The 17,478-nt window shown below is 36.1% G+C and overlaps 2 protein-coding genes across 2 annotated transcripts in view; one reads left to right on the forward strand and one right to left on the reverse strand.

Annotated features, from left to right (window-relative positions):
- LOC107598748 (charged multivesicular body protein 2b-like) overlaps positions 1-4,551 on the reverse strand; it is a 7,612-nt gene extending 3,061 nt beyond the window's left edge. The window contains exons 1-4 of the mRNA XM_016290176.1: positions 4,338-4,551; positions 3,808-3,899; positions 1,724-1,918; positions 889-991 (exon numbers count right to left, since the gene is read on the reverse strand). Of these exons, the coding sequence (XP_016145662.1) occupies positions 889-991; positions 1,724-1,918; positions 3,808-3,899; positions 4,338-4,371 (424 nt within the window). The 5' untranslated portion in view covers positions 4,372-4,551. The remainder of the gene's footprint in view (positions 1-888; positions 992-1,723; positions 1,919-3,807; positions 3,900-4,337) is intronic.
- Positions 4,552-10,668: 6,117 nt separating this feature from the next.
- LOC107598781 (cyclic AMP-responsive element-binding protein 1-like) lies at positions 10,669-14,314 on the forward strand. The gene is made up of 4 exons (XM_016290213.1): positions 10,669-10,784; positions 10,899-11,081; positions 11,275-11,428; positions 13,597-14,314. Exons 1-4 carry the CDS (start codon positions 10,745-10,747, stop codon positions 13,739-13,741), a joined length of 522 nt encoding a protein of 173 aa, XP_016145699.1. The 5' UTR covers positions 10,669-10,744; the 3' UTR covers positions 13,742-14,314.
- The last annotated feature ends 3,164 nt before the right edge of the window (positions 14,315-17,478 follow it).

Genomic DNA, 17,478 nt, shown 5'->3' on the forward strand with positions numbered 1-17,478 from the left:
TCGCGTTCAACTCGAGCAGCGGTCTAAAACAGTTTATTTAATCACCAAACAGACACAAGTTTACTTCAAGAATGAACAATTTAGTATAGATGAGTTTGAAGTTCGGCGTTTAAAAAAACGGAGCAAACGGAAAGAGAAAGCGCGACCTATATTATAGCTCTATAAATGAAGCACACAGACTTTATTAGAGCAACAGAAAGACAAACGTTTTGCTGAAAATGCACAACACACAATTCATTATGTACAGTAACAATGATTCGGGACCAATATAATGTAATTTAAAGGAAAACTATGTGAATGGCGCGGCAGGATTTTCTGTCGGCTGCATTTAAAGTTTCCCGCTCTGTTCAGCGTGCAGTATCACGCGTCTAAACAAATAGCACGTGCTGTCAATGATTTCAACCACTAGAGGCCGCTCTCACACTGTATAATGACAGCAGACCCTTCTCAGCCGCTCCAGCAATGGACGCAACCTGGAAAAACTATCGGTATGGATTTTTGACGATAACCGATAGTTCCAGCAATCAACTATCGGTGCCGATTAATCGGCAAAACCGATACATCGATCGACCTCTAGTTTTTACTGTCACGTTTTATCATTTTAATACATCCTTCCTAAATATAAGTATTAATTTCTTTAAATCATAATGACCCTAAACTTTCGAACGGTAGTGTGTACAAATTATTTTGGAGCAATGATATAAGTGTGCAGTCATTTACTCTCCCCCCCCACTAATTTCTCTTGGAAACAACAAGTTATTCAACATAGGAGTGACTCTGGTATAAGAAAAAAAAGGCTGTCCTAAACTCTTCCTTCCTTCTTATGACATTATTTTATAAAACCCACTAACAAAAACACCCTCGAAAAAAACAATAAATAAATCTTACTCATCTCTTCTGTCATGTCCATCTTTGCAGTCTCTTTCTGGAAATTCTGCAGGGTCTGCATTGTCTTCTTCGGATCCATCTTTTTGTTGACAGCCTGCATTGTCTGTAAGTTGTTTTGCGAAAGGCAGAGGCACAAACAAATGAGTCACTCTTTGATTCATGTCCATTTTAAATTTTTGCACTTATGACTACTTATGCAAAGAATAATGGCTGTGAATTTAAGTGCTAGTACACTGTGCAAGCTATGCATTTATAGACCTACATACTGTATGTGCTCAAATACTAATGAAACCAAAACCACATGGCTCGTAACCTACATAATTAATAGAGCTGTTAAGTTGTGCACAACGTCAATTTGCTGCCCTAGCTAGAAACAAACTAACATTTTTGAGCCATGACTTCCCTTGGGAATTTATAATGGGGTTTTTGAAAAGTGGTTTTCCATTTATGAGTAAAATAAGGTTAAGATTACTTTAAGATCCTTTCACATTAAAGAGAATTTCACAAACAAAAAAGTAAAGTTGCTTCTGGTAATGTTTACCACAGTCCTTATTTTACTCATAAATCCAAAACCATAACTCAAAATACCCATTAGAAATTCCAGAGGGAAACCATGACTCGAAAATGCTAATCCTCCTTGGTTTTTAGGACTACAAAATAAACAGCCCTATTTATTTAAATGTGAAATCACAGCAGTTCCACATAATACTCAACCTAACTTAAGAGTTTAGTTTTAAATCACTGTCAGGATTGCCTAAAATGAACGGAGCTAAAATTCATGAGGCTCAGGACAGACTTTTAGAAAAATGAGTTCAAAAAGAAAAAAGCATCTTACTTTGGTGGTTGTGGCCATGGCACCAGCCATCTTCATCTGGGAGTTCATTAGCTTGGTTTGTGTGGACATGGATGTGACCTTAGAGCTGACGGCATACGAGCGCGTTTTCTGTTTCCTCACTTGAACAAGCTGCTTGGCTAAAACTTTACAGGCCTCTCTGTTTCCTGTCTTAGCCATTTTCTTGATTTCCATCTCCTGTGATAAAGAAAGCAAACAGTAGGAAACAGTTAGGGATGGACCTACCGGCATTATAATTGCATCACACAGTTATCCAGAATTAGGCTTAGTGGTGAGAGTAGTAGAATAAGAATGACGATTTTTTTTATTTACTTTATTACTTTTAATAGGTAAAATGCAGCTCAAAATGCTTCACAGGTGAGAATAGGGCATATTAAAATAAAATGTGTATGTGAAATATAGTACATGACATGATTTCGATGTGAATTTAAGTAATTCTATGTCATTTTTGTTGTACATTTGTGCAAGAAGCCAAAGAAGAAAATCTATTTTTGCCAAAATTTTTTAAATAAAAACGTTACAGTAAAAACCTGATGGTTGCTTAAATGTACGTATGTTACCATATACAGTGAAAACTGCGAATGGTTTAAGATCACATTTAATTTTACTGTAAAATACTGTCACATTTATTTATTCACATCTGATTATATATTATTTTAAATTCATAATTTTATCATTATCAATGTGCTTTAGGGTGATTTGTTACATTTGGTTATTTAGTCATTTTGTTTACATTTTGTTATATTTACTATTTATTTGTTATACATTTTATTATATATTAAATCATGTTTATTGCATTGTTTTAGTGTTTATATACAAGTATTGGTTATGTTTTAAGGACATGGCCACTTACAATGAACTTCAGTCATCATAGGGCCTTACATTTAAACCTGTATTTATATGAAGTTTATCATTTAAATATAAAAAGCAGTTTTTGGTAGTTCAATTAGATTAATTAATACTGTCACAGTATTTTATATACGATTTATGGCAACCACAGCTGTCGGTTTAAATGTAAATTTAACAGGATATTATTTACAGTGTACGATACGATAGTATCGATAGTTATGTTTGCACTGGTATGGTCGGGAAGTCGTGGCCTAATGGTTAGAGAGTCGGACTCGTAACCCAAAGGTTACCGGCAGGGATTGTAAGTGGGGGGAGTGAATGTTGAGCGTTCTCTCCCACCTTCAATATAACGACTGAGGTGCCCTTGAGCAAGGCACAAAACCCCCAACTATTGTTGTGCTTTACCTTAAATAGCCATAAATAGGCACTTCACAAAATGAAGTAATTTTGATGGCGCCCTGCTTAAGTGTTTTCTTTAACTAATTTACATCCATAAATCCTTAAAAACCTAAGCTCAAATCTGAGTGACAGCTGTATACGGAAGTAAAAAAAAAGGCGGCAAATGGAGTCATGGTTTGTTGAGCACGAGTTCTAAGTCTAACATTATAACTCATTACAAAACCGTTATGGGTCCATCAAAGTGAATTTCGTTAATATAAATTAAGCATGTTCTCAAACATCTATTAACGCCTCTGTCTGCGTTTGTTGCTATTCATATTATAATCTGTATTTTTCACATTAATTTTGCAATGTCATATTTTTGTCGTGTAAATACATTTAGACTATATAATATGTCAAAAAAGAGTGAGCAAGGCACAAAACCCCCAACTACTCCCCGGGCGCCCACTGCTCCAGGTGTGTGTTCACGGTGTGTGTGTGTGCTTTGGATGGGTTAAAATGCAGAGCACTAATTCCAAGTCACCATACTTGGCCACATGTCACGTCACTTTGTGTATGAATGGTATGAAGGGTGGCGGTTATAAGAAAAGTATCAGTTTCCACCAGCAACTTCAGAAAGATACAACGTCACAATGGCATAAATAGGCCTTATCTCAACTCCAAACACAATCATGAGCTCTTAGTCATAATCCACTGCCACACTAAGGCTCTCTCTGTGCCATTAATGACATAACCTCGTGATCTCACACACCTCAGTGGTGAGAAAGGGGAACATTTGGCATCATATTCACGTCACACTGATGGGTGGGGAATCTCACCAGCTGTTTTTCCTGTTTTTCCAGTCCTGTCCGGTCTCTTGCAATCTGTCTCTGCGTTCCCCGCAGCTCTTTGTTCTGTTCTTTAATAACATCTGGATTATGAGAGGAGATATAGTTATCCATCACCATGTAAATTATAAATGCTGAAATGTCTGAGTCAGATAAGAAATGAATGTATGGGTACTACTTCAATAACAAGCCATTTTAGACCACTTAGCTTTACAGTAGTGGCCCAGTGGTTTTATAGACCATCTTTAACTCGATACTTTTACGTATCAGTTCTTAGACTTAAGTCAGATCAAGAAAACTCAACATGTTTTCGGTGGCAGCTGTCCCAAACACAGTTTCAGAATATATAGACGCTTCTGTGTTAGATAGCACAGTGGACAGGCCCCAAAAGAGCCCGAATGAGATTGAATGTATTAAACAAAGTAAGAGCATTAAAAACAACAGTCGATGATTGACGTGAGAGTGTTGCTGGGCGGTTTTAACAAACAAACAAGCCCTCAGAGCAGCAACAAGAAACTTACCATCGACGGTCTTTTTCTTGAATAACGATGCCATAGCTGCAACAAACTCCGTCGACCACGAAAGTAACAGAAAGTAAATATGTCACGACGACTAAAATCAAGTGAGAGTGGCCTATGTATCAAAATACCATGATTATTTCCTGGTTCCTGGCAAGTAGGCGGAAAACTTGTGCCCTTCTCCTTCTGCAGCGATTATTTCATTTTGATTGGTGAACATTCTTGCCGTGACGTTGCACTCAAGTTATCCAATCGTAACTTCATGTTGACAAGCACCGCCCCTAGCTACTGAAAGAGAGGTCTCTCTTCTGTCGTTCTCAAAAAAACAAACAAATACGGACTGGAATTTATTTTTTCCTTTTCCATAGGTCCTTTAGAACAGGGGTTTTCAAACTGGGGTCCGAAGGGAGTACTGGGGTCCGTGTAAATGTTTAGAGAAAAATAGTGTAAAAAAACAAAAAGTAAGAAAGTTAAGCGATAAAAAATAAGATACAAATAAATAACTAAATCGAGTAAAATAAATAACGAAAAGTTTGATGAAAATAAATGACGTTAACATAATAACAATTGATCAATTATATTAAAACACAAATAATATAAATGATTGAAACAAATAGAGTATTTGATTAAATAAATAATGCGATGAATTAATACTAATTTATATAACAGCACAGTATTATAGTGAGTAGGAAAAATACAACATGCAACTTAATAGAAACGAAATACTTTCCAAATAATATTTTACATATTATGGGGGCCCCTCATTCATCCTCCTCGCATGAGGATGGTCATATTTGGGAGTCCGTTGCATCTGACAGATAGAAAACCCCTGCTCTAGTGCATTTGAACAGATGTATTCATATGTATTAATAAGGCAAAAGGCAGCCAATCACGGCACAAAGATTTGACGCATGCTCGGGTGGGTAGACGTCGAGCGAGGGCTCGTGTGATTCCGACTCCGTTCGGCAGCTGTTCGTAAATCTTCGTACACAGTTCGGCATGTTCCGCCTACACATCGGCTCCTGTGGCTCGTGAGTTAGGGCTGTATCTCGTCCCCCTCGCTCGTTCTCTGTGTTGTTGTCCTCGGTGACGCGACGGAGGTGTAGCCTGACGCGGTCTCTTACGTGTCGGACTAAATAAAAGTGGAGCTCCGGAGGCCTGGGAGTGACGAGGCGAGTCTGTGTCGGGTAAGAAGAGACGCATTCGTGGGGGAACGCGATAATGCTCTTGCCGTTTTAGTGGACATGTCGCAATGCTCGATGCGTCTGTAACAAAGAGATCATGGCGGCGGTGGGCATGTTTCTCAACAGCTCAGACTTGCTTGCAGACAATGAGTCAGTCAGGCAGTCGAATGAGGAAAGCGCGACGGTTCTACAAAGTGTTTATGGAAAGGATAAGAGATGTGTAGTGTTATGAATGCGATCGCCCGTCCGTGGCACCTTTTTATGGAAATACTACAGCACACGAAATTATTCTTTTTTTCTTGGCTCCAGCATTGCTTTATGGAGCAGTCGAAGCGCTCCGTTACATTACAAATCTTTACTGCAATCTCTCCCATGCATAAGTCTTCTGTACCACTAAAACAATTATCCTCTGTAATCATTTGTGGTTTTAATTGGTAATAAAATAAGAGAAAATGTAATGCTCTTGAGTATTAATTTCCTCAAATGACACTATAACACTAATTTTGTGTTGCGTGCTTGCTTCATTCAACCTGGAACACTATTTTACATGTCGAAACACGCCTGGAAATGCAAGCACTTGTATTTATTGTTGTGCTTTACCTTAAATAGCCATAAATAGGCACTTCACAAAATGAAGTAATTTTGATGGCGCCCTGCTTAAGTGTTTTCTTTAACTAATTTACATCCATAAATCCTTAAAAACCTAAGCTCAAATCTGAGTGACAGCTGTATACGGAAGTAAAAAAAAGGCGGCAAATGTAGTCATGGTTTGTTGAGCACGAGTTCTAAGTCTAACCGTGGCAGAGTCTTAACTTTGATAAAGAATATCTCTTTGGTTTTGAGACTTTAGTCTTTGCAACTTCAGGGATCTTATCTATGCATAATCAGCTTGTAACACTCCAAAGAGAAAGGAAAACTTGAAATCGCATCATATGACCCCTTTAATGACTTTAAAAGAGCTCATTGAATGTTGTGTTTTGCACCATTGCTTTGGCGAAGCATCTGTCAGTTGATCTAGAATCGAAACCGTACTATGGCTTTGTGCACTTATTAAATCACAAACGGCTGCAAGTTGTGCAAGTTGTGTTTTAAAGCAAAGTGCAGCACTATATTCATTAGGGATGTAACTGTAACGTTTGTACACCGCGGACTCACCCCAGCAGCGAGGGATCTCTGGCAGCGTGCCCCTCCTTCCTCCCGGGTTTCGGCACCAATGTAACAAATGGTTGTAGTCACGGGAAGAAGGAGGCGGGAACCGGCGAACATTCAAAGAAAACTTTAATAATAAAATAAACACAAAATAGCGCGACAGCCCCTCGCAGACGACTGCCGCGCACAAACGAAACCAAAACACAAAATAAAATCCTCGTCACAGTAACGATTCACTCAACTCACGATTTGATTCGATTCACGATTTTGATTTCACGATTCGATTCACGATTTTGATTTAATTTTTTTTACAAAATGAGATTTAAGACAAATTATAAATTAAATGTGTCCTTTTATTATTGCTTGGACAAAATGCTGCACATTTCTTTGTGAAATTGAAATATAACACTATAATAATATACTAATATAGCACTTGTATATTACTGCTCTTTTGTTGGTTTTGATTGCTTCTATTGTCCTCATTTGTAAGTCGCTTTGGATAAAAGCTTCTGCTAAATGACAAAATTTAAATATAATGTAAATGTAAATAACAAAACTACATTGAAATTTTAAAACGAGCCCCAAATCAAATACATAAGTAACACAAATAAAATAAATCTCTTCATATAAACAAACTAAGGCTTTGTCTGTGCTCTTTCCATTTAAAATTAGAGGCAACCACTGCATTTTAATCATAATCCAAACAAAGATGCTGCATACATGCAACATGAGAAGTTTTTAATCTAAATTAGATTGTATAATTTCGAAATTTGAAGCAAAAACAGAATGGTTTTTAACAGAGCGGACGAGTTGAATGAGATGCAGATTAATTCTCTGCCAGCAGGGGGAGCTTAAAGCATTTCCTTGGTTTCCACTGTAAACAAAGTACCAAAAAATACCATCTAAACTTTTCTAAAGACAGTAAGTTCCCCTCAGACATGCATTCATATAAACTCCTACCCCTAAATGAATCGCGATTTGTTTAGCATCTCAACCGATTTGAATTGTCACATATTTGAATCGATTTTCAACCAGCTCGCGGTATTATCATTACATCCCTAATATTCATGTGAGTAGCTCACTATCCGGTTTGTCCAGCATATTAAGAGCATCTTGATTCGCAGTGAATGCAGCAAGCTTTATCGTTACATACACTGCGAGTTTAACATGCATCACTCACTCTCAAGTTGTTCAAAACCTTTATGAATTTATTTTTTCTGTTGAATGCAAAAAAGGATATTTTGAAGAATGTTGGTAACCAAAAAGTTGCTGGTAGCTATTGGCTTCCATAGTATGGACAAAAAAATACTATAGATCTTCTTTTGTTTTCAACAGTATAAAGAAACTACTTGAGGGTGAGTCAATTATGACAATTTTTATTATTGGGTGAACTATCCCTTTACCTATTATTAAACTCTCTTATTATTATTATTTTATTATATAATAATGCTTATGTTATATTATATTATTCAAATAGTTTGGCTTCCTAAAACACCTTTATGAATATAATGAGGACTGAGACACTATCACAAAAAGAGGGTTGAGACCACTTTAAAGACCAGGTAAAAGTAAATCAGGGTTTCCGCAGGTCTTAAAAAGTCTTGAATTTAGGTGTATCAAAGTTTTGTATCAAAATTGGCTTTTTCAGTAAGCCTGTTTACTGTTTTTGTTCAGACCAAAGCGAAAGCTGACCCATGTTTTTATGCAGCAAACATGCAGTCACAAATGTGAACTGGTGGATCGATAAGAAGCTAATGCTAATACACTAAGCCGACACGAAGTCACTGGAACCAGACATAAAAACACGCAATAGACACGCATTTGTGCAGCAGAGCGGCTCTCTCTCGCACTGTATGACGACTAGGGCTGGGTATCGATTCAGATGTCCCGATTCGATTTGATTTTCGATTCGCAAGCTCTCGATTCGATTCAATTTTTTTATTACATTCAGTGAATATAGTTGTAATACAAATGCTATTTCTAAAAAAATGAACAGTAAACATCAGTTTACAAATGGTGAATTAATAAAAAGAAATTAAGAACCACATGCCTGTATTTTAAACCTATTCTTTTTTTTGTATAGGGTCCTTTTTTAAACAATAATAGGGCCCTATAAAATGTTCTTAATTTTTCTGGTAATCAGATGAAGGCATAAAACATTAATTTAATTTATCCTAATCAAATTAAAATTAAACCCTTTTATTTTTTGACAAACAAAGTGCTGCACAACAGAGGTTTACTGTTAAAATTAAAAAGAAAACAGATGTGATTATTCCTTTAAAAATAAAGATTTATTAATATTTATTAGCAGTAGTAGCGTTGAGTCTTAGGACTGCTAAATAGTAATATATTCTGACAGTAGAACGTTAAACTAAACTTTTATTTTGACGGGTTGCTGTGAAGAACTTGCAGCTGCTGTGTATGTGATATGACGGTAGTTTTCTCAAATGAAACGGTAAATGCTAAAGAAGTGACTGTCAGAGCAGCTGGAGATGACATTCGTGTTCATATCATCATATAATGAGATGGCAGAAGCTGAAAACACCGCGAGCGTCATCCGCGCTTTAGTATGTGTGTAGTAAACAAAAAAGTGCACCTCACCATCCGCCATTCATTCAGCAGATTTATAGTATTACTATAGCATTTCCCCTGAGCGTTGCGAATTGCGTGTATGGCCATGATAAGCGCTGAATGAATGACAGGATTTCTGTTGTAACATCGCGCAAGGTAAATAAGGGTGACATCTAGTGGAGAAGACTAAAGATAAGATTCACGTTAATCAGATCTTGTTTTAAATGTGTGCTGAAATAAATACTAGAAAGATCGATTCGCGGCTTTTCAGAATCGATATCGAATCGATGTCATTTAAAAAAAATGATTAATCGGAAAATCAATTTTCAAAAATAATTTTTTTTGCCCAGCCCTAATGACGACAGACAACTAGTTGTCCAGTGCGGTTCCGTTCACACAGTGCGTGTTTTCCGAGAATGCGGTTGTGAGTCCTGAAAATTTGCAGGTGTTAATTCGGTTACAAAATGTGGTTGTCACGCCTGAAAATAACCGTACTGTGTGTGAACATAACTGTATTAAGGACTCAAATACAGGACTGACAACTGTATTCTGCTGCTGTGTGAACGTGGCCTGTGTTACCATAGACATTGCCCTACCCTGCTCGTATGGTATTAATTTTATGTGTGCAGGTCTTAAAAAAGTCTTAAATTTGATATTAAAAATCCTGCAGATAGGGGTGTGCGACATCACAATTTTTGATCATGGACGATTCAAATGTCTCCACGATCTGCTTTTGAAGAAATATCGCAGTATTGTGCTACAGTGCACAACAGTTGCAGTTCTGGCGACTCCGTCTCAATATACTGTACAACGCGACGTACATTCACATCAAATGTTAACTCAGCAGTAGAGTTACACTCATGGGACACTGCACTTATTCGCAATCACAAAAGTACATTATTTGTATGTGCTTGAAAGCCTCGCCGGTTAAACATTTCATTCGCATGCTGTTCTGACATGCACCTTTTCTGAGTGCGTACACCAACAGCGCCTGATTACTGGACTAAGTTATCTTTCGTGTCTGATTGCGCTAATATTGTCAAAAACACACAAGGTTGACAGATAAACACAGTTAGTTATTATGTCTAAAGTGAAAGTAAACAGTTGAGAGAAAAACAGATGCGTGCAGCTCTTAAAGTCACAGCAGACTAATAGAACTAAACATGCTGCCGCTTGTCATTAAAGGAATATTTCACCCCAAAGTTTAAATTCTGTCGTTATTTACTCACTCTCATGTTGTCCCAAACCTGTATTAATTTCTTTCTTGTGCTGAACACAAAAGAAGGTATTTTGAAGAATTTATGTCCAGATCAACATTCTTTATGGAAATCCTAAAATCCGTCTTATAGTTCATTAGCAAACATTAACAAATGTTCACAAGCTTGATTTGACATTTTGTAACACAGAAAGATCCTGAACGACCTTTCATTCGATGCCCCAGCAGTCCCACGGATAGAAGAAGAGATATCAGAGGAGGATTCCACTCCAGCCATAACAACTGTTACCATGCCAACACCTATCTACCAGACAAGTAGTGGGCAGTACAGTAAGTTGTTTGCTTCTCTAGTACAAATACACTACTGCAACTTTTGAAATAGTAACTTGACACTTTGAATTTGCTAAATATACAGTCAACCTCATGGCTTTTGTTTTCCCCCAGTTGCTATCACTCAGGGTGGGGCGATCCAGTTAGCCAATAATGGAACAGATGGAGTTCAAGGGCTACAAACCCTGACTATGACAAACGCGGCAGGCGCTCAGACCGGCACCACCATCCTGCAATATGCACAGACCAGCGACGGCCAGCAGATACTGGTGCCCAGTAATCAAGTGGTTGTACAAGGTGAGATTTTACCAAAATAAATGACATTTCGGTTCTAAACAAGTACCTAAAACCTTGAATAAAATATTAAGTAAGTGTGCTGGCATGTAGATTAAATCTAGGCTAGGCTTAATCTATATCTGGCAGGCAGCCACACAAGGCATCTAAATGTCTCCTTGTCAAAACATAAATCTGTGTTGCTTGTGTTTTTCAGCGGCCTCAGGAGATGTTCAGGCGTATCAGATCCGCACCACAACTGCTAGCACCATTGCTCCAGGGGTGGTCATGGCCTCCTCACCTGCACTGCCCAGCCAGGGAGGAACTGAGGAGGTCACACGCAAGCGGGAGGTTCGGCTAATGAAGAACAGGTATGATATATATATATATATATATATATATATAAAAAAAAAAACATATTTGCATGATTAATGCACTAGCTCATTTTGGACTATAAAGTATGACCCAGGTGAATTGTGTAAAATCCGAGAAAAATTGCTGTGTAATTTATTAGCAGTGTTATACTAGAATAGGGCTGGGCGATAATTTTTCCTCGATAAAGCGATATGAAGAGTTCAATAAATGTTTATTTATAATGTTTCTATTTATCCGCGCAGCTCAGATTTCAAACGGCAGCGCAGCGCAAGCTCACTAGAGCAGATGCATTACTCACTGATGAGTCTGTGTCACGCGACACTAAACAGTGCGGTGAGATCCAGTGTGAAGCGCTTGAATTCAGCGAAGAACACGTCTCTGTGATTTAAACTAGTTTAAAGCCAGTTGAAACAGTGCTGTCAAACAGAAGAAACACTGTGAGCAATGAGACAGTCAGAAGACTTTAAATCTACAAATCACCATCATTTACCATGGATTTACTGTAGTAACACTAACTACACCATGGTATTGTGGCAGAAATGTGGGATATTCATATGGAATTTTATTATATTATTAATGTAGACATGAATTAAATGTATTAATGGAGTAATGGAATGTAATTAGAGTATTTTTTGTGATTAAGCTATAGCATTTGTGCATTTAAACTAAATGTATTTTTCATACAAATACCTAGAAACCATAGTTACATTTTTACCATGGTATTGAGGTGCTATAGGCTATGTGTGGTTTTAACTGTGGTTATCATGATCTAAATTAGTGCAGCACGATTATGACAAAAATCATAATTGTCGATTATTCCCTTGAAATTATAATTGCGATTGTTAATTACGATTATCACAATTTACATTGAATGATGTTATATCATTGTTTGAAGCAACCGCATGCCATATTTTTTTATATGAAAATAAACAAGCTGAAAACCCTCAAACTGAAAAACCTTTATTGCTTTTCTATTGTGTTAAGCCTCAAATGGCATCTATTCATTGGATTTGTTTCTTCTTTAAATAAAAAAAAGGTAAAATATGCATGGTATTACAATGTCATATTAAAACTAAAATTGAAAAAATGGAAAAACCCTTAAGATAACTTGTAGAAAGAAAGAAAAAACAAGATAAGTGGACTTTGAATGATTAATTGCCGCTTTGAACGATTACATAATTGTGACATCCGTAATTGTAATCGCGATTAGACATTCGATTAATTGTGCAGCCCTAATCTAAATGTATGTTATGGAAGACCATTGGTTCATTTTGATAAAACTCAGTCAGAATAATTAAATTTCACCATATAAAAATGAGCTTGTTACAATTTTTACAGATGGTACTGTTTTTAATAATGAACATAAATGTGCATCTGCATCCTAACTCAAGCTGCTACTACTGTCAACTCAAGCTACTGTCAAATGTGCATTTCTAAGAGACAAAAATGGATGATATTATTAATATGCAACCTGCACTGCAAACTGTGCTGAAGATACACACCATCAAAGTCAGGAACACAAACCTGTTTCATGATTTGAAACAATATCACTTATTAGAACATGCAGATACTAAGAAATAAAGTTTTCTATATTTACATTTATTTTGTTCAGGAAAAGTGTAAAGAATTCAAAAACGTGAAGTGTTTGTCATGTTCTGGCCATAAAGGGTCGTTTAAAACCACAATTAATGGTCTGGTTTCTACAACTTTTATTTAGGAGCAAAAATCTGCCTTTAAACTGGAAAGAAATATGATTTGAAATTGATCTTGATAATTATCGATATCGACTGATATGATAGATTTTATCGTGATAATTTCTTTGGCCATATCGCCCAGCCCTATTCTATAATAATATTGACTGCTGTGTATTTTATTAGCAATGTTATTCTATAATAATATTGAATGAGGGGGAAAAAATTGTTTTCAAGCCTGATTAAAATGCCTGAGATTTTTTAGTGCCATGCTTGCTTATAGATATTTTTTCTTGTAACTATGACTGTATAGCACCACTGTACCGTGTTCTCCCTTAGAACTCCAACCTAGAATCCTTTGATTTTTGTCACATTTAAAAAATCATTAAAATGTGGAGTAAATGTGGCATTTTTAGTGACTCATGTGGTGTCCTCTGTAATCGCCTGACTGTAATAATATGTTTCCACCACAGAGAGGCAGCACGGGAGTGCCGCAGGAAAAAGAAAGAGTATGTTAAATGTCTGGAAAACAGAGTGGCCGTGCTGGAGAATCAGAACAAAACGCTCATCGAGGAGCTCAAAGCTCTAAAGGACCTTTACTGTCACAAATCTGAATAATCGCTCTCACACATACGTGCTGAACGGATCTCTTCTGGTGCCTCAAGAGACAGAGACTCTGAACAAACCACAGGCACTCTTTTCATTTCTATTTCCTTTTTTAAAAAAATATCTTCTGTAAAAATCCAGTTATCAGGAATACATTGCAAGTTTGTAAGTGTACACTTTTTTTTATTTGCTTTTTTCCCTTCAGAAGAAAGAGAGTCGGTTTCTCTAAGATAAGACAAAAAAATGAAATGCAGGGTACAGTTTCGTTATCAAACACGTTGCCCTACTTGAGGAGCGTTGCGAACCATAAAGAGCACCTTTCAGCTGCAACTGTGACAGGGAATGAATGTTTGTGTGGGTTTATCATGGAAACAGCCCAGGGTGCTGCTTCTGAGACCTGCTCCTGTCACTCTTTTGAAAGACTTTCCCACACTGCAGCAGTCGTTGATGGCGCTGCCTGCGAGCATGATTAAAGAGGGATGGAGTTTCTCACTTTTGCAGCATGGGTCTTTAATGATTGAGATTAAATCAGCTGTGCCCTCTCATGTTGTTTTACTGCTTCTGTTACTAATACATATTCTCATATTTTTGTTCTTATATATATATATATATAATGTATATGTATGTATATGCACCTCTCTTATGACTTGGATTGATATATAATGCGTCATTTGTCTACTTTTTCTTAAGCAATGTTGCTTTTGTTACAAAATTAAGTGCTATAAGGAAAAAAACTTAAGTCACATTTGTTAACAACAAATAAGGTGGATGTTTTGAAACATGGAATGATGACATTTGAAAAAGTGTTGTAAAAAAGTAAATGAAATATACTATGTGATTTTCAGTGAGCATTTGATAGCCCCTAATCAGAAAATCATTTTTTAACTTGTAAGTGTGCTTATATTGTAATATATAGGAACTTCTTCATTTATGCCAGACTTTACAGGTAATTTTAGTGCCATCTACACTGATCAGAGACTAATTGTGGTGATACCCTTATATTTTGGTCAAAGATTTTGATACACAAAACTGATCTCTGATCAGTGGGAAATGTTTTTTTGGTTCCACATTTCAGTGATGAAAATGCTGTTGTTATTCTCTTCTGTCTTTTGCCATAACATGTAGATGTTATTATTATTATTAATATTTTGTTTAACATTTCTATATTATTTTGAGTATGTATTGTATTTTTAAGAAATGTTGCTTATGTGTAACCTAAATCAGTTAAAAAGCATTCTGATGCAGTCTTTCATCAACAATTATATATTTGGCAGTTGTTCATAATCAAATGTGTTGAGGTCGTTTTTTATTTTGAATTTAATGTTTGTGAATCTTTGCTTCAGTCCAGGGTTGTTCAGTTCTGCTCCTTGGAGACCTGTTAAGTTCATTTCAAACCACTTTCAAACATTTCATTTCAAACACCTGTCTGGTAATTCTTGATTCAGGTGTGTTAGAGAGAACGGTAACACTTTACAATAAGGTTCCATTGGTTAATGTATTAACTAACATGAACAAGCAATGAACGTTACATTTATTACAGTATTAATCTTAATCTATCTAATCTTCGTGTTAATTCAGTGCATTAACTAATGTTAACAAGCACAACTTTTGATTTTAATAATGCATTAGTAAATCTTAAAATTAATATTATAGCTAAGATTAGTAAATGCTGTAGAAGGGTTGTTCATGCTTAGTAGTTAAAGTAAGCTGAAGTAGTTAACTAATGAACCTTATTGTAAAGTGTTCGAGAACTAATCTCTGCAGAAAGGTCTGAACAACCTTGAAGCAGCACAATGGGTTGTGTTCAGAGCATATTACTATTCTAACTCAAGTACAGTTCAAAAGTTTGGGTAGTATGATTTTATGGTTACTTATTATTTTTTAAATAGATTAATATATTTATTCAACCAGTGTGCATTAAGTTGGTCAAAAAGTAAAGACATTTATGTTAACAAAAGATTTCGGTTTCCATTTCAAGTAAATGTTCTTCTGAACGTTCTATTCATTCAATAATTCTGGGTAAACAAAAACGATATATAGATGTATAGCAGCAAAAACTTTTTTCAACTGATAATAATCAGAAATATTTCTTGGACACTGAATCCACATATAGAATGATTAATGATTACTAAAGGATCATGTGACACTGAAGACTGGAGTAATGGCTGCTGAAAACTCAATATTTAAAATTTATATTAACATTAAAACGTAAGACATCAACCTTTCACAATATTACAGCATTTGATCAAATAAATCCAGCCTTGGTGAGCATATAAGAGATTTCTTTCAAAAACATTACAAAATCTTACCGACCCCAAACTTTTGAACAGTATTGTTGTCAGTATGCACATTTCCTATGCATATAATATCCAGATTACCTATACTACATTTGCATCAAAATAAAAGAACAGAGTAAACTGCAACAAGATTGTATCCCACAATGAAATGTGCTCAACTTCACCTTCACATTTCCAGAGTGATAAATAAACTGGAAGTAACTGGAAAACGGACTATTTATACACACAATTGGATTACAAATGCTAAATAACCATGTTTAAATAATTAAAATAAACATGCAGAGCTATGCTATTTCACACGCTGTTAAAATACATGCCACACTACATTTTAGAGCAATCGTAGAATGCAATTTTCAGGCCATTTATCAATCAGTTAGTATCTGAATGAGTTGAAAAAATGAGATGCCTTGAAATGATTTAGGTTACTTGATGGCATCAGGTAAGCACTGCTTCAGCCATTCACTCCCCCACAGTTTGATGCCTAAACTGCATAATACAAAGTTTTTTAAGAGACACAGAAATCTCAATTTTCTGCTTTAAGAACATCAGATTGCTTTGTGGCATTGCTTGCAACAGAACAGCCCAGAGGTCCCTAATTGCTTGTATGCTGTTACTCAGAACATTTTACCTTCACGGTCAGTGATCAAGGTCTCCAGCAGTCTTTGATAGTGGCCACAGCAGGCAAACTTATTCATAGAACACATCAGGGTACTAAATGGTGCTAAAACGGACCCTCGGTGTAAACCTACCATCTCACCCCCTCTATGAATCTGTTGGTTTGATTGCTATTAAAACAAAATTAGAGACTTAAATTAAAATGTTTTTTGGTCAATGATTATAGATTCCAGTAATTAGCATTGATTTGTATTAGCAATAGCCTACCAAAGATTAAAAATGATCATTTGTGTCAAGGGTTAATTACAGAGCTTTTTCATGCTAGAATTTAATGATCTTATTTGCCTTGAAGTTATTCATTATTTGCTACAAATTATTTGGTTCTTCGCTCAAAATTAAAGATGGAGAGGGGTATATGACTATATGAATATCTTTAGCTTTTCTCTCTCAAAAAAAAGAAAAAATTAATGTGTTGGCTGAAAAAAAAGAAAGAAAGAAAAAGGAAATGAATGAATAAATAAATAAATGCAACTTTTTGCATCAATTTTTATGTTATGAATACTTCTAATTAAATTGTTAACCCTTGTATGGTGTTCGGGTCTGTGGGACCCGCTTAAATTTTTTATCAAAAAATTATATGATTAATTATTTTTTCAAACTCAGACTCATTGGCCTTGGCTCAAAAGTGTGACATTTTTTTAGGTCCTGTGTACCTTCACTCTGTCCTCCTCCTGCCTGGGCCTGCTATTAGTATATATGTGTGCGTGCGTGCGTGCGTGTGTGTGTGTGTGTGTGTGTGTGTGTGTGTGTGTGTGTGTGTGTGTGTGTGTGTGTGTG

This window comes from Sinocyclocheilus grahami, unplaced genomic scaffold (genome assembly GCF_001515645.1).
Source record: "Sinocyclocheilus grahami isolate Dianchi unplaced genomic scaffold, SAMN03320097.WGS_v1.1 scaffold255.1, whole genome shotgun sequence".
Lineage (NCBI taxonomy): Eukaryota > Metazoa > Chordata > Actinopteri > Cypriniformes > Cyprinidae > Sinocyclocheilus > Sinocyclocheilus grahami.

Bases quoted from the DNA above. Each gene is read 5' to 3' on its own strand.
- LOC107598781 (XM_016290213.1), top strand. From the start codon at position 10,745: ATGCCAACACCTATCTACCAGACAAGTAGTGGGCAGTACA. The intron at 11,082-11,274 runs GTGAGATTTTAC...TGTGTTTTTCAG, and splicing joins TAATCAAGTGGTTGTACAAG to CGGCCTCAGGAGATGTTCAG. The intron at 11,429-13,596 runs GTATGATATATA...TTTCCACCACAG, and splicing joins GTTCGGCTAATGAAGAACAG to AGAGGCAGCACGGGAGTGCC.